Source organism: Scyliorhinus torazame, chromosome 8 (genome assembly GCF_047496885.1).
Source record: "Scyliorhinus torazame isolate Kashiwa2021f chromosome 8, sScyTor2.1, whole genome shotgun sequence".
NCBI lineage: Eukaryota > Metazoa > Chordata > Chondrichthyes > Carcharhiniformes > Scyliorhinidae > Scyliorhinus > Scyliorhinus torazame.
The window spans coordinates 104332193-104353694 of NC_092714.1; the positions used below are offsets into that span (position 1 = coordinate 104332193).

The following is a 21502-nucleotide window of genomic DNA, read 5'->3' on the forward strand; positions in this document are numbered from 1 at the left end:
TTAGCAATAAACTTCAGCAGCACAGACAGAGATCTCCATGGTCTGTGGGAGTTATAGATGCTCAGTGGGGCTGACAGGCAGGGGCTAGGGTTGCCCCATGGACAGGAACACACAGTCCAGGGTTTCGCATGGTGGACCCGAGCATGTACGCCCCTCCCTCAACCCCCTGGCAGAACCCTCCTCAACCCCCAACCGGGCTGCACCCTCTACCCCGAGTACAGGGCAGCATGCCCGGTGCTCCTGGGCTCACTGCCTGTAAGCGAATATGGCTGCTCACCTCCTCGGTTCCCCGTAGCAGCCCATTCGCCAGGTTGACATTTTCCAAAAGGAATACTAATCGGTACCAGCGTGAGCAGTTTCTGGGGAGGCCGCTGAATCGTGCGAGGCTGTTGGCTGTGGGGTGGTACCCGTTAATTGTATGGTAATAGGGCTTAAATGTGATAATTGGTTTCTCATCTCGTTATGATGTGGTTCCAATTTTGCCTATGGGAGCGGTTGCATCACAAATGGTTTGGTGCTTGGCGCGGTTCTCATTTTCCACCGTAATTGCTAGAGCGCAGCGAGGCTGGAGAATCGCGCCCATAGGAACAACTTAATCTGAAGCAAATGCTAATTTTCTTCTAAAATACTGGCTGCGATCTGATGGAAACGTTTCTGAGTGTCGTTTTGACAGGTTTTGCTGGCAGTTTCCAGTTCCCCACCGCTATCTAACGACACTTCGCCACTTTTTTGTGCCCTGGGAAGTTTCTCACTGGTTTAGCACATTTAGAATTTTTTTCATCACTGGGGAGCTGAACTCGGAGATCGGGCTGCCATTTTGAAAGGGTTCCCTGTCCCATGGGCAATGTCACCCCCACACACATGGGCATTAGCCCCCCCCCCCAAAGTAAAGACACTACACCCCCTCCCTTCCAGGACCCCCACACGCCCAACCTCCCAAAGACCCCTCATTAACTTCACTGCACCCCCCCGTCCCTTCATACCTTCCTTCCATCCTCCTTTCATGGATATGGCCCATTCGATCCCTGACCCTCAGCAGTGCCACCTGGGCACCCTCGCACTGCCCCCTGACAGTGCCCCTGCCAGCAAAGTAGTACCAGGGTGATAGTCAAGGTGCCAGTCTGGCAGTGCCAAGGAGCCCACCTTCCAGGGGGAGGGCCAGAGGGCCAACCTGCACTGTTGCTGCGCACCCAGGGGCTTCCTATGGCCAGTGAGATCTCCTGGGTGCTGTTCCACCTGGTCCAGTACTGTGTTTGTGTGGACCAGTACTGAACAGCGCATGGCTGAGGACTTCCTGGGGAGGCCTTTGATGCCAGGAGGCTGGTAGATCCTGGTGAGTAGGCCTTAGTAGGTTTCAATCCTCCTTTACCGAGCACGACTTGGCCACGCTCATTGTGGGTGGGATTCTAATCGTGCCACCTCATGGAACTTGGGTAGATCCCCGAAGCATAGTAGTGGCTGTCAGGAAGCCGTTCGGGTGCGGTAATCGCGCCCAGTAATGCTGCTCGAAATTCAGTAATGAAATCCCCACCATCCACCTCACAGCATTATTCTGAGAAGGGGATTGTAAATACAATGCACATTTTTTTAAACCTTACTCAACGTATTAGACCAGAAACCACATCGCTATAAAATAAAACAGACCAGGGAATTGTAGCTATTGTGATTGAATGTAATTTTTTCTCAAATGTGTTATTTTGTAGGTACTTAAATGAACACAGCAGGGCTATAGTACAGCACCACAAACACTCCTTTGAAAGAGATGTTTTTCTTTTTCTCTATCTGTCTACACTTGACCTGAATAGTCACAATGAATATCACAAGGACAAGTATAAACAATGATTTAAAAATTTCCAATTTCTTTTCAAAACCAGGGAACGCAAACCCCAGTATTATCCAGTTACTGAACAATAATGTGGTGAATTTAATTTGTCGTAAAATAAAAAAACCTCCATGTAATCAAATTTAAAAATACTCATGCCAATTATTTTCAGCTTGCGGTGGAAATTAGAGTGCTTTTTTTTGTTTATTTAGCACCTTAAAACAAAAGGTCAATTGAAATCAATTCCTCCATTCATAATGAAACCAAACTTACTGTTGGTGATCTCAGCAACTGAAACTTTTAATGCATTGCTAAGATATTCCTTTGTCCAAAACTGTAATGCAGTCATTAACTTGGACATCTTGGGCGTGATTCTCCGCACTCGGTACGATGTCCGCCGACTGGCGCCAAAAAAGGCGCGAATCAGTCTGGCATCGCGCCGCCCCAAAGGTGCGGAATTCTCCGCATCTTGGGTGGCCGAGTCCTCACCTTGAGGGGCTAGACCAGCACCGGACTGATTTCCGCCCTGCCAGCTGGCGGGAAAGGCCTTTGGTGCCCCGCCAGCTGGCGCGGAAATGACACCCCCGCTCACGGCACCCCTGCGCATGCGCAGTGGAGGGGGTCTCTTCCGCCTCCGCCATAGTGGAGACCATGGCGAAGGCGGAAGGAAAAGAGTGCCCACACGTCACAGGCCTGCCCGCGGATCGGTGGGCCCCGAACTCGGGCCAGGCCAGCGTGGGGGCACCCCCCGGGGCTAAATCGCCCCCAGGACCCTGGAGCCCGCCCGTGCCGCCTTACCCCGCCGGTAAGAGAGGTGGGTTGATTCTCGCCGGCAGGACAGGCATTCCAGCAGCGGGACTACGGCCCATCGCGGGCCGGAGAATCGCTGGAGGGGGGCCCGCCAACCGGCGCAACGCGATTCCCACCCCCGCCGAATATCCAGTGACGGAGAATTCGGCAACTGGCGGGGGCGGGATTCACGCCAGCCCCCGGCGATTCTCCGACCCGGCGGGGGGTCGGAGAATCCCGCCCCTTAAATTGTTTACCACCGCTGTTAAAATAGCAACAATAGGAATGTTGTGCAATTAAATTGATCTTCCATCCATCAATATCTTGAACAGCAATGGCCTGTAAACTTCTGGTGGAGTGATGATTGAATCATTCCGCTTGTCATTCCTAACCGGAAATCCAGCTGCTCTTATCCTGCCTGACCTGTTGAATCAGATTGGGTGAGATCTGTCGAACAGTGGGTTCCAATGGCCTTCTGTTCAAGACTGCAGCATTGAAGATAAGGGGGACATGCCCCCTTATTTACAGCACCAGCTGCCACTAAGCAGCTATGCTTTAAGGACCAGCGAGGGAAGAGGGAAATTGTACAAGGTAAGTGGGCATAATTGGCAGGGGGAGTGGAGGGGGTAGCATAGGTCAGTGGAGGGTTGGGTGGTCAGAGAGGGTGGGGGTCGGTAGTCCGTAGGGTGGTTAGCTGGTCAGTGGGGAGGGCAGCTGGGGTGGTGGCGTGTAGATGGTGGGTGGGGAGGGCAGTCAGGGTTGGGGAAAGCAGGCAATGGGGTGGAGGTGTAGTCAGGGGTTGGGGAGAGTAGTTGGGGGTTGGAGAATGGGTTCAGGAAGATAGTTGGTGGGGTGTAGGGGTGTATTCAGGGGGTCCGGGAGGAAGTCAGGGGTTACTCAGTGGGGTGAAGTCTAGTTTTTATTTGGGGGGGAGGGGTGTTCCATCGGGGGTCAAAATGGGTCAGTGCTATAATTATCCATAAGCTAGAAGGGGTTTTAATTCTTCTAACTTTTTCTGGGTATCAACTGCAATAACACAGTTAGAACCATCCCAGGTTTACAATTTAAATTGCATTATTGAAAGTTCCCAGCATATGCAATTGCCCTTAAAGAGCACGTAAAATTTTTAGGACTGGAATATTGAGCAACCGTTCCCTGAAATATTGTCAAGCATGTATTTGCCAGACTCCCACCTCCCACCTTCTCTATTTCCAAGTGTGAATTAGAAGAACTGAAAACAGCAGGTGCCTGATGTGACATTTTATTTAAGAAACCAGCAGTCACAATGAAAGGGTTTCACTTTATTCCATATGTTACACAGGAGGGAATAGGATGCCGAGTAATAATCAAAACACGAACTGTAGTTAGGTTTCACTACAAATGATTAAATTAAGTCAGTTTTAGTTCATTAACCCCAAGTGTTGGAAACTCTCTAAAATAGCAGTCACCATGAAGAATATAATTTGCTTTAATTCACAAAAACATCCCAAGGCATTTCAAAGTTGTGAGGAAAACCAAGGTCAAAATAAAGGACAACTTTGTAGGAAAGCTGACTGGAAGTTTGGTCAAAGACATGGGGCGTGATTCTCGGTCCAGCGACGCTGGAACCAGGAAATGCAATCGGACGGAGAATCGTGCGTCAACCGAAAATCAGGGTCGGCGATAGGTGCCCAATGGAATACCATGCTCCGAGTGGCATGAATGCGTTCCATGCCACACACCGGTTTGGGCTTCCAAGTTGGACAGTAAACGGGCATATCATTAACAGGCCCGACTCTTATTTCCAGGCCCCTCGCGATGCTCTGCCTCCGCCAGGAGGAATTACTGACAGCTAGGTTCACTTATATTTAAAATCGGGAAACATGGCTTCTGAAGGAGAGAGAAAGCGGTTATGAAAAGTGTCCAAAATCGCTATATTGTGCTGCCAGTTGTGCCGCTGGCTGGGGGCCTTCCGGCAGGGCTGCGGGGAGTAGCAGGGGGCAGCCAGGAGATGGGGTCGGGGTGAACGGGCACGGACCACCTTTGCTGCAAACCGCAAGGCAGCCATGCAGCTACACATGCCTCTGACTGCTCACTGTGAATTTAGTGTCATGGGTCAAAGAGAACAAAGAACAAAGAAATGTACAGCACAGGAACAGGCCCTTCGGCCCTCCAAGCCCGTGCCGACCATACTGCCCGACTAAACTACAATCTTCTACACTTCCTGGGTCCGTATCCTTCTATTCCCATCCTATTCATATATTTGTCAAGATGCCCCTTAAATGTCCCTATCGTCCCTGCCTCCACTACCTCCTCCGGTAGTGAGTTCCAGGCACCCACTACCCTCTGCGTAAAAAACTTGCCTCGTACATCTACTCTAAACTTTGCCCCTCTCACCTTAAACCTATGCCCCCTAGTAATTGACCCCTCTACCCTGGGGAAAAGCCTCTGACTATCCACTCTGTCTATGCCCCTCATAATTTTGTATACCTCTATCAGGTCGCCCCTCAACCTCCTTCGTTCCAGTGAGAACAAACCGAGTTTATTCAATCGCTCCTCATAGCTTATGCATATGGGTATCTCTCCAGGCCACCCCGCTCGGTACCCTCTAGCCCAGCCGACCCATCAATTCGATGGGCATGCTACAGTGCAACCAGTGCCATCATTTTTGCCGGGATGAGTGTGTGTGGAATGGAGTGCCTATATGCAGCTCCTGCTTGTCAGACTCTCGAATGTCAATCCCAACCCCGGCAAATCACACACCAGTGTTGATTGGAATTGCACTAGTTCCACATGGTGCCTGTGCTAGCCCGTTAGGATATCCTGAGACACTCTGGGACCGGCGCCGCTTTCGGGGCTGTAGAACTCAAGCGATTCAGTCCGAGCGTCAGCACTTAGTCTCTCAATTGGAGAATCCACCCCATGAGATTTAAGGAGGGTGAGATGGAGGGGTTAAGGGAGGGAATTCTTGAAAATGGGGTTGAGTTGCCAGAAAGGCCAGTTGCTAACCAAGAGGTCGAGAAAACATGGGAAAGATTTGAGTACTCTGGTTTTCAGAAACAGGGATTGCAATTCGCAATTCACAATTATCCCCACCCAGTTCTGTTGAAACAGGCAGCCTGCTGCTTCCGCATTTAAATAATGCAAAGCATACAGCTGAATGTGAGCCACACTGCTGGAATGGAGGCCCCAGAAGTGTGCATAGCAAGCACCTTTTGCAGTCAGCCTGTATTTATTTCAGACAGCCTGCAAGCTGTAAATGCAACCTGCTGCTCTGAAAGTGGAACTCTTGCCTCAAATCAAGTTTTGCCTACTGTGGAGGAATTGGCTACAAAGAAGAACACACCAAGGCAGCAATACATGAGTTGCAAAATCGTACAGAAGTATTATTTGTGCAGTGTGCCTGGAGGCCCTCAAGAAAATCACAAGAGTAAGACATTCGGCCTCTTCAGCCTGCTGCGCCGTAAGATCATGGCTGATCTGATCATGGCCTCAACTCTGCTTTCCTGTGTGTCACACATAACTCTCAACTCCAATGTTGATCAAAATTCTATCTAATTCAACCTTTAATATATTTAATGGCTCAGCCTTTGCCGCTCCCCGAGTAAGAGAATTCCACAGACTAATGAGTCTCAGAAAAAAATGCTTGTCTCAGTCTTAAATGGGACACCCCGAATTTCTAAACTGTACTCCTTTGTTCCAGGAGAAAACATCCTCTCACCCTGTCAAGTCACCTCAGGATCTTATGTTTCTGGAAGGTCGCCTCTCATTCTTCTAAACTCCACAGGATACAGCCCAACCTGTTCAACTTTTCCTCATAAGACAACCTCTTCATCCCAGGAATAAGTTGAGTGAACCTTCTCTGAACTGTTTCTCATTTAATTATATCCCTTCTTAAATAAGTAAAGCAAAACTGTACACAATATGCAGTCTTACTAAGGCCCCGTACAACTATCACAACACTTCCCTATTTTTATATTCAATTCCTCTTACAATAAATACCAATAATCCACTGGACTTCCTTATCACATGCTGTTCCTGCATACTAACGTTTTTGCTATTCATGCACCAACACACTCAGATCCCTCTGGGCTATCGAGTTCTGTTGTTTATCTCCGTTCAAATAATACTGCATTTCTATTTTTCCTGCCAAAGTGGACAAGTTCACATTTTCCACAATATATTCCGTCAGCCAAATCTTTGCCCACTTACTTCACCTACCTTAGTCCCTTTGTACACTCTATGTCCTGACAACTTATTGTCAAATCTATCTTTGTGTCATCAGCAAACTAACCCTACCATATTTTTGGTCATCCAAGTCATTGACGTAGATTATAAATGGTTGAGGCTCCAGCACTGATTTCTGTGGCACATCATTAAGAACGCTTGCCATCTGAAAAAGAGCCATTTAACCCTACTCCCTGCTAGCTAACCAACCCTCTATCCACGCTTATAGGTTACCGCCTACACCATTAACTCTTAACCTGTGTAGTAACCTTTGATGTGACATCTTATTGAATGTCTTTTGGGAAATTAAGTACATTACATCTACAGATTCTCCTTTACCCACATTGCTTGTTACTTGCTCAAAAACTGCTGAATTAGTCAAACACTATTGCCTTTTCACAAAAAACAAAAACCATGTTGACTCTGACTGATCCCATTATGATTTTCTAAATTACCACCTTAATAATGGATTCTAGCAATTTCCCTCTGACAAATGTTAAGCAACTGGCCTACAGATTCCTATGTTCTGTTTGAAACACATCCCACCATCCACTTCCTTGAATAGTTTTGTTACATTGACGATTTTCCAGTCAGCTGGGACATTTCCAGAATCGAAGGAATTTTTGAAGATCCAAACCAAATATATCTACTATTTCTGCATCTATTTCTTTTAAGACCCTAGCATTGGGGCCTTCATGTCCAAGGAAATTATAGTTTTCCCAGCACCTTTTCCCTTATGATTGTGATTAGTTTCAATTCATCCCTCCCTTTTACCGTCTGATTTTCATGTATTTTTGGAGTTTTTTGTGCCTTCTACTGTGAAGACAGACAGAAAATACTCGCTCAATGCTGATACCATTTCCTTGCTTCCCACTATTAATTCCCCAGTCTTAACTTCTAAGGGACCAACGCTTAATTTGATTGATCTTTTTCCTTCTAAAATACTTGCAGAAACGCTTACCAACTGTTTTTACATTTCCAGCTAGCTTTCTCTCATATTCTAATTTCTCCCTTACATTTTGTAATTCTTTACTGGTTTCTAAAACATATCCAAACTTCTGACCGAGCATTAATCTTCACAGTATTGTCTGCTTTTTCTTTCAATTTGATACCATATTAACTTCCTTAGTTCGCCACAATGGAATATTTGTTGGCTGAGAGTTGCAAAGTATTTCCTTAAAATATCTGCTTCTTTACTGTCCTACCTTTTAATCTATTTTCCCAGTTAACGTTAGCCAACTCTGTCCTCATACTCGGGTAATTATATTTATTTAAGTTTAAGGCACCAGTCTTAGACCGACACTCTCAAACTGATTGTGAAATTCAACCATGCTTTGATCACTGTTGCTTAGAGACTCCTTTACTGTACAAACGCCCTGTTACCTCCCTGATGCAATAGGTGGTAAACTGGGAAATATTTGCTGGATCACCTGGTCCAGTTTGGAAGGATCCACTTGCACACAAGTTAAGGGAAAGGTGGTTTTGGCTGCTGTGTGACTCAAGGTCCAGTTGAAGGATGCCAACTCCTTCATGAATTTTAGACACCTTGCACATTGTTCCTGGTTGAGGTGGATGTCAGAAAAGTGCTCCCTGAAGCCCCTTGTTGGCTAGTGCGATCTTCAGAGAGTCATCCTTCTGCACTTTCTGCACAGTATCCCTTCTTTGAAGCTTGTGCTCCATCTCTCGGTCATGTTGCAGACCAACAAAGATTGAAACCACAGTCCCCCAACTCCAGCGGACTTGCCGATGACAGGCAGAAAACTTCGACCTCCCTGTCAGGGTACAGCAATATTGGACGGGGTTTTCTTTGGCCGCGGAGGTGACCCGCTTGCAGGATCTTGTGGTCCTGTAATTGTCAATGGGATTTCCCGTTGAATGCATCCCCTCATCACCAGGAAACCCGAGATAGGGGTGCGTGTCGGTGGGACTGGTGAATTTCCTCCGAGTGCTCCAGCTTCCTCCCACAGTTCAAAGATGAACAGGTTAGGTGGATTGGCTATGCTAAATTGCCCTTAGTGTCCAAAAAAGGTTAGGTGGGGTTACGGGGATAGGGTGTAGGTGGAGGGAGAGGGTGGAGATATAGGCTTGGGTAGGGTGCTCTTTCCAAGGGCCGGTGCAGATTCGATGGGCTGAATGGCCTCCTTCTGCACTGTAAATTCTATGATTCTATGACTGGAATATCCCGCCGGCGCAAGAGCCGAATTAAGCACCTCACCTGCAAGTTTGATGGATGATCCATTAAATAACGCTATTTGGGAGTATTGCATGTTGCTGAACACATGTTCAGCTGTGAATGAATAGGAGTCATCAAAATGTGTGGTATAAAATAGCAGAACATGCTTCAAGTCAGGCAAAGAGGCTGATTAACATCAACTTCTGTCCATTCTTCAGGATTTCAACACATGTTCCCATGTTAGCCGAATGAACTACAGAGGTTGCTGGATGCGCGTTTGACCAACATATTTTTTCCTTACAGAAAGCCCAGAATTACCATGAAGAGGGGGATTTTCATGCCTCAGTCTGTGACAGAATGGAGGCAGGTGGGATGCAATTGCAGGATTCCCAAACCCTTCCCATCATGTGGAGATTTTATGGACCTGGGAAAAGAATGTTGGTAGAGGATCTGCACAGGGTAATCCCTCCCTTGCCAACTCTATTGCAAGGGTAGGCATTTTCGATCCCGAATATTTTCATGGAGCTGTTCGCAATTTGTTTGGAAAAATGTAGATGGTACCTCAGAGGCGCTGTGAACCATGCGAGGACCCTAGTTTGGAGTGGGAACCTTTTGATAGACAAGTTGAAAAGAAAAAGAGAGGAAACGGGAAAACTGGATTATGTGACTGAGGAGCAGTGCACCATAGTTGCGACAGGGACAGGTATAGGTCCCAAATAGGAACTCAAAGAAGGAACACAGGATTAGGGGACATGGTGAAATCCAATGAAAAAGCAAGAGAGAGGAGTTAAGTAAGAGGACACACGTTGTAAAAGTGCTGTGATCTCAGGCTTTGAGCAATGAGGGCTCGGGGGAAAGCCCTGGAGATCTGAAAAGATGATTTTGTGGACCGTAGAAGAACTTGGAACAATTGTGTTCTGCTTGGCACGGCCAAAAAGCTAAAATTGAGTTTGTGAGTTGGTGCTGAGTGCAACAGATTGACCAGAAGAAATTAGACTGAAAGCTGCTGTTTCATTTTGTGATTGTCTGACCCATTTCTTGGGAATCCAGGAGAATGATGTCTCGGGAGATGAGATTGAAACCCTGCAAGGTTAGCTGCAGTTGAGGCAGCCCAAGTCAGAGCGACTTTTGGAGAGAATTCCAAGGCCAGATCTTCGAAGGTGAAGACTAGCATCCTTCATGGGAGAGACAGAGTTTCAACATGATTAGTTGACCAACAGTGCTTCCTGATGTCTGTGTGGGTTGCTGAGAGATCCATGGAGTCTGTCTTGATTGCATTTGCCATTGATCGTGTAGTGCCGTGTGTTGAACCACAGTTCGCCTGTTAATTTACATGTACCTTGTATTAATACTAAATGGCAGAGCTTGAGATAGACATTGTAAATTCTTTCATCTTTCTGACCTTGTATAGTAAAGTTTATTTTGTTTGTTCAAAAACCATGAAATCTTATAGCTTTCTTCTCTGAGGAAGTGTCTCAGATCTCAAACTTTATCTACTTTAAACAGAAAGTTATTGGTTTCTAACCGGATCATACAAGAACCTCATGGGACTGGTACAGGACCATAATGTTTATAACCACATGAACTGAAGGTATAACAGCCCACACTGACCTAACACATGGGCTGTAAATAACATTGGGCCTCTAAATCCAGGTGTCGAGAATCTGACGGAATTAAGATAACCTTTATTCATTTAAACTACATTCAGATATATATTCAATAAAAGTAATCAAAATAAACATCAATATATTACTGAAGCTGTTCAATCCACAGAGATCCCTGGTCAGTATAACATAATTTGTCACAGTTCTATAACAGGAAAAGAATCAACAGAACAAATGGATTCTACTGTGGGATAGCAAAAAAGATTCATGGTTACTTTTAACATTGCAGGTACAAAGACATTTTCAATATATCTGAAGTTACCAAACCACACTTGTGGTACAAAGTAAAGACTAGGAACACAACATTTGGTTAAGTTTCGTCTTCGAAAGAAATTGACTCAAGTTGCGTTAAGATTCAAAACACACTGATAGACCTCACCAACAACTCCCAGTGTTGGTATGATAGTCAATGTGGAGGATATCATGGTGTATTTGATCTCCATGTTCATATACTTTATATAGCATGCTTTAGAATAAACTTAACACAGCCCGAAACACTGAATTTTGCAGACAAACAAAAACGTTGAAGGATATTGTAAGTGTTTGCCTCTACAAGTTGGTTCAGACATTCCAGTGAATATTCACAGCCATGGCAGGAGTTGAGGCAGAAAGGGGGTGTGTTGGTGAAGGATAAGGTTAGAGTGAAATGCCTTCTGAGAGTCCATCACTGGGAGAGGGACTAATTAGTCGGGTTAACATTGATGATTCATTCAATAGGGCAGGATTCAGAAGCTTACCATTCCTGTGAGTATTCAAAGTATAAGAAGAGATACATGGATAGAGTTAATGAGTGAGATGGAGCTGGGGAATCCTGGCCTAATAAGAGGAAAGTTGTTAATCTCAAGCCCAAAGCTAGCCAGGAGCTAGAAGGTTGGCCACAAAAAGTTAAGACAGATCCTTAGCTCCTCCTCAGGTTCCCTCAACTAATTCTATTCACTCAATGTGATATCAAATAATGGCTGAAGGCATTGGATACATGCAAAGGCTATGGGTTCTGACAGCATTCCAGCAATAGTACTGAAGACTTGTACTCCAGAACTATTTGTGTCCCCAGCCAAGCTGTTACAGTACAGCTACAACATTGGCATTTACCTGGCAATGTGAAAAATTGCCCAGGTATTTCTTGTCCACAAAAAGGAGGAAAAATCTATCCCAACCAATTACCATCCCATCAGTCTACTCAATCTGGGGCTGGTTTAGCACACTGGGCTAAATCGCTGGCTTTTAAAGCAGACCAAGGCAGGCCAGCAGCACGGTTCGATTCCCGTACCAGCCTCCCCGAACAGGTGCCGGAATGTGGTGACTAGGGGCTTTTCACAGTAACTTAATTGGAGCCTACTCGTGACGATAAGCAAATTTCATTTTCATTTAATTTCATCAACAAAATGATGGAAGGGGTTGTTGACTGTGCTATGAATTGGCACTTGTTCAGCAATACCGTCCTCACTGATGGTCAGCTTGGGTGATTCCAGGGCCACTCAGCTCCTGACTTCATTACAGCTTTGGTTCAAATGTGGACAAAAGAGATAAACTCAATAGGTGACATAAGAGTGAGTGACTGCCCTGATGTCAAGGCAGCATCAAGCAGTCACAGCAAAACTGGAGTAAATGGGAATAAGGAGCAAAACTCTCCATTGATTGGGAGCCATATTAGCACATAGAAAGATGACTGTGGTGGTTAGAGTTCCCAGAATATCACTGTAGAGGTTTCTTAGTGTCCTCGGCCCAACCACCTTCAGCTACTTCACCAATAACCTTTCTTCATCATAAGTTCAGAAGTAAAATGTTCGCTTCTGATCACACAACTTTCAGCAACATTCATAACTCCTCACTTAAGTAATCCAAGTTCAAATTCAGCAAGACCTGGGCAATAATCAGGCTTGGGCTGATAAGTGGAAAGTAATATTCACACCACATAAGTGCCAGACAATTAACATCTCCAACAAGAAAAAAATTCAACCATCACTGCTTGACATTCAATGGCATTCCTACTGCTTAATCCCCCACTATCAATATCCTGGAATCGAATATTCAACAGAAAATTTACTGCCATATAAATATTGTGGCTACAAGAGCAGGCCAGAGGCTGGGAATTCTGTGGCGAGTAACCCATCTCCTGACTCCCAAATCCTGTCCACCATCTACAAGGCACGCGTCAGGAGTGTAATGGGATATTCTCCACTTGCCTGAGTGAGTGCAGCTCCAACAACACTCAAGAAGTTTGACACCAGACTTCTGGTTGCGGCTATGCGGAGCTAAATCGCACATTCGGCGGCTCCCGCAGAAAACTGACTTTTGGGCTCTTTTCAGGGCCCCCAACGGATTTTTTTTAACGTTTCCCGGTGTGGGAAGGAGATTACAATAGTTCCCCGACAGTATATGGCTTTTACCAGGAGCGGGGCGACTAAAAAGGTGGTGGTGGACCCGAAGAAGGTGCGAGGGAAGAAGAACAGAATGGCGGCGGGCGGAGACCAGGCAGTGTGGATGTAGTGGGCGCAGGGGCAACAGGAGGATATCCAGAGCTGCTTCAGAGAGATTAAAGCGGACCTGCTTGAACCGATGAAGATTTCTATTGATAAGCTGCTGGAGACACAGACGGCCCAGGGGGTGGCGATCCGCGAGGCCCGACAAAAGATCTCTGACAATGAGGACGAGATCTTAGGCCTGGCGGTAAAGGTCGGGGGTGAGGGGACAGGCCTGTAAAAGGAGCAGCGTCAGAGGGAGTGGGGCCGGGGCGGGGAAGCGAGGGTTGCTTCCCGCGTTTGGGATGGAAGGGGGAGGGGGAGAGCCTGCGGATGGGGAACGGAAGAGGAGGGTATGTCACACAATGGGAGGAGTCGAAGGAGAGGCGGGAGTGGCCGGGGTCAGCAGGAGTCAGCTGACTTGCGGAAATGCAATGGGGGGAGTAGGATGGATCCTACCGGCGGGGGGGATCGAGTTGCTGCTGCTATTGTCAAGGGGGAGCTGGAGCGAGTGGGGGGGGGGGGGGGGGGAGGGGTCGAGATGGGGGTTTGCCGGGCGGGAGGTGCGGGCACATGGCTGGCGAAGGAGGGGTTATGGCTAGTTGGCAGGGGAGGGGGGCGGGTAGCCCTCTGATCCGGCTGATAACCTGGAATGTAAGGGGACTGAACGGGCCGGTCAAGCGGGCCCGCGTGTTCGTGCACCTGAAGGAGCTGAAGGCGGATGTGGTTATGCTCCAGGAGACACACCTGAAGGGGGCAGACCAGGTAAAGTTGAGGAAAGGGTGGGTAGGTCAGGTGTTTCATTCGGGGCTGGATTCCAAAAATCGAGGGGTGGTGATCTTGGTGGGAAAGAAGGTGTAATTCGAGGCGTCGAGCATTGTGGTAGAGAATGGCGGTAGGTACGTAATGGTAAGTGGTAAGCTGCAGGGAGAGAGGGTGGTACTGGCCAATGTGTATGTCCCGAACTGGGACGATGCGGGTTTTATGCGGCGCATGTTGGGTCGGATCCCAGACTTGGAAGTAGGGGGCCTGATAATGGGGGGAGACTTTAACACGGTGTTGGATCCAGCACTGGATCGCTCCAGGTCTAGGACGGGTAGGAAGCCGGTGGCAGCTAAAGTGCTGAAGGGGTTTATGGACCAGAGGGAGGCGTGGACCCTTGGAGATTTGCAAGGCCGGGGGCTAGGGAATTTTCATTCTTCTCACATGTCCTTAAGGCTTATTCTCGAATCGACTTTTCCATTTTGAGCAGGGCGCTGATAGCGAGAGTAGAGGATACCGAATACTCGGCGATAGCCATTGCGGATCACGCCCCGCATTGGGTGGACTTAGAGCTGGGGGAGGAGAGGGACCAGCGCCCGCTGTGGCGCTTGGAGGTGGGGCTGTTGGCAGATGAGGAGGTGAGTGAGCGGGTCCGAGGAAGTATAGAGAAGTACCTGAAGGCCAACGATAATGGGGAGGTCCGAGTGGGGATGGTATGGGACGCGCTCAAGGCGGTGGTTAGGGGAGAGCTGATCTCCATTAGGGCCCACAAAGAGAGGAGGGAACGGTGGGGGAGAGGGAGAAGCTAGTGGGGGAGATGGTGAGGGTAGACAGGTGGTATGCGGAGGTGCCCGAGGAAGGACTGTTGAGGAAGAGGCGCAGCCTCCAGGCCGAATTCGACCTGGTGACCACCAGGAATGCGGAGGTGCAGTGGAGGAAGGCCCAGGGGGCAGATTTACGAGTATGGGGAAAAGGCAAGCCGGATGCTGGCGCATCAGCTTCGGAAGCGGGACGCAGCTAGGGAGATCGGGGGAGTTAAGGACAGGGGAGGGCAGTTAAGGACAGTGGGTGCGGAGTGGGGTTGGCATCAATGGGGTCTTCAGGGACTTTTATGAGGAATTGTATCGGTCCGAGCCCCCACTGGAGGAGGGAGGGATGGGCCGCTTTCTGGACCAATTGAGGTTTCCGAAGGTGGAGGAGGGACTGGTGGCGGGATTGGGGGCCCCGATTGGGCTGGCGGAGCTGATCAAAGGGATAGGAAGTATGCAGGCGGGGAAGGCACCAGGGCCGGATGGTTTCCCGGTCGAATTCTATAAAAAATATATGGACCTGTTGGGCCCGTTGTTAGTTAGGACCTTCATTGAGGCTAGGGAGGAAGGGGCTTTGCCCCCGAAGATGTCCCGGGCACTGATCTACTTGATCCTGAAGCGGGACAAGGATCCCCTGCAGTATGGGTCTTACAGGCTGATTTCATTGCGAAATGTAAATGCCAAGTTGCTGATGAAGGTCTTAGCCACGAGGATTGATGATTGTGTGCTGCAGGTCATCCACGAAGACCAGACGGGGTTCGTGAAGGAGAGGCAATTGAACGCGAATGTGCGGAGGCTTTTGAACGCGAGGGAGGGGGAGGCGGAGACAGTGGTGGCGATGGACGCTGAGAAAGCCTTCGATAGGGTAGAGTGGGGGTACCTGTGGGAGGTGCTGAAGAGGTTTGGGTTTGGGGAGGGGTTTGGCAGGTGGTTTAGGCTGTTGTAGGAGGTCCCGATGCGATGGCAAATGTGGCCACAAACAGGAGGAGGTCCGAGTACTTCCGGTTGCACTGAGGGATGAGGCAGGGGTGTCCCATGTCCCCCCTGCTCTTCGCACTGGTGATTGAACCCCTGAGTATGACAGAGGGAGTCGAGGAACTGGAGGGGGTTGGTGCGGGGTGGGGAGGAGCACAGGGTGTCGCTCTATGCGGAAGACTTGCTGCTATATGTGCTGGACCCGGTGAGGGGAATGCTGGAGGTAATGAGGATCCTCAGGGAATTCGGGGATTTCTCGGGGTACAAGCTCAACATGGGGAAGAGCGAGCTGTTCGTGGTTCACCCAGGGGACCAGGAGAGGGGGATTGGCGAGCTCCCACTAAAAAGGGCGGCGGGGAGTTTCAGGTATTTGGGGTCCAGGTGGCCAGGAGCTGGGGGACCCTGCATAGGCTTAATTTCACAAGGCTGGTGGAGCAAATGGAGGAAGAGTTCAAGAGGTGGGACGCGTTGCAGCTGTGCTTGGCTGGTAGGGTGCAGTCAGTCAAAATGATGGTGCTCCCAAGGTTTATGTTCCTGTTCCAGTGCCTCCCCGTGTTTATCCCGAAGGCCTTTTTTAGGCGGGTCAACAGGAGTATAATGGGGTTTGTGTGGGCGCGAGGGACTCCGAGCGTGAGAAGGGTGTTCCTCGAGCGGAGTAGAGATACGGGGGGGCTAACGCTGCCCAACCTCTGTGGGTATTACTGGGCCGCCAATGCGACGATGGTGCGCAAGTGGGTGATGGAGGGGGAGGGGGCTGCATGGAAGAGGCTGGAGACGGCGTCTTGTGTGGGTACGAGTCTGGGGGCGCTGGCAATGGCGCCGCTGCCGTTCCCTCCAAGGAGGTATACCACGAGCCCGGTGGTTGCGGCTGCCTTCAAAATCTGGGGGCAGTGGAGGCGGCACAGGGGGGAAGTTGGCCCCTCGGTGTGGACCCCAATACGGGGGAACCACCAGTTCTACCCAGAGAGAACAGATGGAGGGTTTTCGGGGTGGCACAGGGCAGGGATACAAAGGTTGGGGGACCTGTTTGTGGACGGGAGGTTCGCGAGCCTGGGCAAGCTGGAGGAGAAGTACAGGCTCCCCCTGGGAAACACCTTCAGGTACTTACAGGTAAGGGCGTTTGCCAGGCGGCAGGTGGTGGAATTCCCTCGGCTGCTGCCACGCACAGTACAGGACAGGGTGCTCTCAGGGGGCTGGGTGGGAGTGGGGAAGATCTCGGAAACTTACCAGGTGATGCAGGAGGAGGAGGAGGCCTCGGTGGTGGAGGTGAAAGGTAAGTGGGAGGAGGAGTTGGGAGAGGAGATTGAGGAAGGGACGTGGGCAGATGCACTAGGGAGGGTGAACTCTTCCTCATTGTGCACGAGGCTCAGCCTCATACAGTTTAACGTGCTGCACAGGGCACACATGACCGGGACAAAGATGAGCCGGTATTTTGGGGGTGAGGACTGGTGTGTTAGGTGCTCAGGGAGCCCAGCAAATATATGCCCATATATTCTGGGCGTGCCCAGCGCTGGAGGAATTTTGGAAGGGCGTAGCGATGGTGGTGTCAAGAGTGGTAGGATCCAGGGTCAAACCGGACTGGGGGCTCGCAATATTTGGGGTGGCAGAGGAGCCGGGAGTGCAGGAGGCGAAAGAGGCCGGAATTCTGGCCTTTGCGTCCCTGGTAGCCCGGCGAAGGATTCTCCTTCAGTGGAAGGATGCGAGGCCCCCAAGCGTGGAATCCTGGATCAACGATATGGCGGGGTTTATTAAGTTGGAGAGGGTGAAATTCGCCCTGAGAGGGTTGATACAAGGGCTCTTTAGGCAGTGGCAACCGTTCTTAGACTTCCTGGCAGAATGGTAGATATTGGTCAATGGCAGCAGCAACTCGGCGGGGTGGGGGGGGATTTTATTTTTGTTTTTGTTATTTACACTGGGGGTCTGTATATACCTGTTGTGTTAAGTCGGGGTGTTAATGTTAATTTATTATTTATGTACAGGGGGGAGGGGGGTATGGAGGGTTATCTTTTTGGACTGTGTTTTGTACTTAACCCTGTTGGGTTCCTTTTTCATTTTGTTATTGATATTTTATGAAAACCTTAATAAAAATTATTTTTTAAAAAAAAGTTTGACACCATCCAGGACCAAGAGCCTGCTTGATTAGCATCCATCTACCACAATAAACATTCACTCTCTCCACTACCAATACATAGGAGCAACCGTGTACACCATTCATAAGATGCACTTCAGGAAGGCTCCTCAGGAAGAAACTCACCAAGGCTTCTTCAACAACACTTTCCAAACCCGTGACCCTCTACGGCTGTTTTTCACTGTCACTGGGTCAAAATCCTTGAGCTCCCTTCCTAACAGTATCAAGGCATTATCTACATGACATGGACTGTAGCGATTCACGGTGGCAGCTCACCACCACCTTCTCAAGGGCAATTAGGGATGGGCAATAAATGCTGGCCTAGCCGATGATGTCCACATCCTATGAGAGAATTAAAACAATTAAGAGAATGTTGCATTTGCTTCACATTGTTCTAAAGGAGGTTTCCTTGGTTCAAGTATTTTTGTGAGATTTAATTACAACTATTACTGTATACTTTCCCTCTCCAGCTGTGAAATGAATCACCTTAACAAACCTAATCTGCCCATTCAATTAAGTGTGTCTCAGTCTTCTTTCAATAAGATTATCAATGTATATCTGAGGGCAAGTGTGAAAGACAAGGGAGAGAAACTCAGCATCATTTTGTAAAATTGGTTTGGTGCAAAATGAAGGTGACCAAGATCAATTTACATTACAATTTCCATGTTCAATCTCTCCCAGAATTACACTGGATGTCAGATTCTAAGTAGCTGCCAACCTTTGGCATGTAGTATGCCTGCCTGAAACTGGGCTGAAGCACCTCTCATTTGGATCACAACGCTATTTGTAGGGCCCTGATTGAAAGTGGTGCACAATTAGGTCGATTTTGTGTCACACATGCTCTGTCCAGTTGTACCAGGTCTTGAGCGGCTTAACATACAGTCCTTAAACAGTCGGCTGAACGTCACTCAAAGAAACTAGAAATTCGTTAGGCCCTGATCAGTGAGCTGCATCAGGCTGCCCAATTGGTTTCCTCAGCTGATCAGTTTAATTAAAATAAGACCCAAGTCCAATTTTGATCGGCGTTCAGAGTTGGTGCTTATACTTGCACACAATGCTGTCATTTCAGTGATGTGTTGTCTTTTTGATTGCAGCAAGCAACTGAAGTATTCACTGCATATACCAACTGTCATAATATACACCAGTATATCATGGTGCAGACACACACTGATGGACACACAGTGGGACCAATCAACATACACAACACCGCAGCCAATCATCCCAGTGAGAGCACACGCACTATAAAGACAGGGGACATCAGAGTTCCTGCTCATTCGAGTAGCAGCTAGCTAGGAGCACAGAGCTCACAGCCTGCAACACAGACATTCACCATGTGCTGAGTGCATCAACTGGTTAGGACAAGGCAAAGGTATTTAGTTAAAGCTGGTATCGTATTTATCCACAGTTCAAGTATGTTTAAAAAGTTAACCTTTTAATAAAATAGTGTTGCACTACTTCAAGTGTTGGTGAACTGTATGTGATCCAGAACACCCAACACATCACCAACAAAGATTTAACATTTATACCCTGAGGTAATACTATCTCATGATTAGACACTGGGTACAGACATACTCCTGAACACTAGGTGCCTGGATTACCACAGGAGATATAACACCACTATAATAGTGCAGACCCAAAACTTGTATTTCAAACTATCTACTGAAACATCACTCAGGTTTAAAATGCAAGATTTTACTTAATTTTGGGTGGAAAGTCAGTAAAAAATAAAATCTCTGCTTTCCAATGATATATTTCACAATGGTATTTGGTTCAAATTTCTTAAACTTTGAACATCACTTACTTTGAATGCACAAACATTGTTAACTCAAATGTCATGTAAACATAACATGTGCTTGCTGCCAGGAAAGTCAAAGAGAATATGTAAAGGTGAATCAGACATTAAGATGCTCTCCTGTAATTAGAGAGATGCGACATATGTACGACTTGTGTTTTTATTGTGAAATTGGTTCAAGGACACCATAGGGAAAGGAAAATCGGTAAATCAATAAGTATATCATTTTAAAAACCTGTGAATTATAGGAAGACGTAAATTCTAAGGAAGGCAAGGATTTTCAACACTTTATATTACCAGCAATTTCTACATTCTGAAAAATAACCATTAATACCACTTCTTCAAATAAAAGTTGCATGGAATGGACCCTTTACATGACTGGTTCTTAAGTGGGCTACTGAATGCTGCATCAACTCAGTCTTCAAACATGCTGCTCAGATTTTGGATGTTATGAGAGGATGAGGCAAATTAAACATGAAATTATGTATTTTACCTCAGTGTTAATCAAAGACTTGTCAATCATGTACTTCAACCTTAAAATAGTTAGGTTTTGCAGTCCCTGAATATATTGGGTTAGGAAATAAATTCATTTTGCAAAGATGGAGCATCAGATACAAACTCTTATAAGTTGTATTTGCTTTCAAACAAACACAACATAATCATTAAAAAGTAAATCATTGTCTTTATGCTCGTGTCCATCTTAGCAAACACTGCAAGCAAATGCTTAAAGCTTGCTTTGGGAAACTCACAATTTGTGGATAGTTCAACCTTCGATATTGAACAAATTTGCTCTCAATGTCACTCCAGCGTTTGTTGAGCTGGATCAGCTGCAGCTCCAGTGCCTTAGCTGCTCCTCTCTTTGACAGGCTCTGTGCTTGCCTGTACACTGCATTCAGGTCTCCTCTCTTCTCTTCCAGTTCAGCATCCATCTCCTAATGAGTAAAACCATACGGCCCCAATGCAGTTAGCTAGCTATTGTCTCAACTTGTTTCAGAAAATCTAAACAATGAAACTGAAATAGAACATGTTCAACTTGCTTATTTCAGGTTCTTATTCTTACAGGAGCATACCATAATTTTAGCGTATAACTGGCTGAAAATACAATGCCCAAAACAGCACGAAACTTTTAAAAAAAGGCTCCCAAACTTTTCCAAGTCACAATTCGCACTGCAGATCATCACCCAAGTGGTCAATCTTCAGAGGCAAACCTAATCTTGGTGCACTTATCTGGGGTGTTTTAAACAACCTGAAACAGCATAGGCCAGATTCAGTTTCTGCTTCGGTATACATGTGATCGGTTTGTTCTTCTTTAAACAAGCTGCATGGCGGTGGTGCAATATTCCTATGAAAATAACAAACAACTGCTTATTTTAACCACCTGCTAGAAGTCGGGCATAGGCATATCTGAAGTGCTTCCATAAGCGTATGTTGGTTCAAATTTCACAGGTGGTGCAGTGACATCATTTGCTGCTGACCTCAAAGAAAGTTGCCCACAAAAATCTAATGATCTCCATGGTGTGGACTTCCCCTTTTCTGATGGCAGTTTGAATTTGACAATAAGTTGAGGGGATCTCCAGGCACCCAGCATCGGTGATGTCATGAAGCAGGCTTAGTAGCCAATCACATTAAAGTATTCTCACTTACAAAAAACAGAATGTTTCACTCTTAATTAAAATTTTATGGAAAGTTAAACAAGTAATCGGGATAAACATATGGGATTCAGGTAGAAATTGAAATATCGTAGAGAAATTTATTTTAAAAAGCTTTTCAAAGTGTGATTTTTTTTTTCTATGTCGGAGAAATTTGACATTCCATGAAGATAAAATTAGTTTTTCCAAGGGCCAATGAAGCTATTCAGTGGTGATCATGTACGTAGTGCGCTGTTAAAACTCAGTTACACCTCATGCAACAAGGCGTAGT

At 47.3% G+C, this 21502-nt stretch overlaps 1 protein-coding gene across 15 annotated transcripts in view; it reads right to left on the reverse strand.

Annotated features, from left to right (window-relative positions):
• dmd (dystrophin) overlaps window positions 1-21502 on the reverse strand; it is a 3042490-nt gene that overhangs the window by 1416517 nt on the left and 1604471 nt on the right. For all 15 annotated transcript variants that reach the window (XM_072513983.1, XM_072513987.1, XM_072513978.1 and 12 more), the window contains one exon: window positions 20332-20514. In XM_072513983.1, the coding sequence (XP_072370084.1) occupies window positions 20332-20514 (183 nt within the window). The remainder of the gene's footprint in view (window positions 1-20331; window positions 20515-21502) is intronic.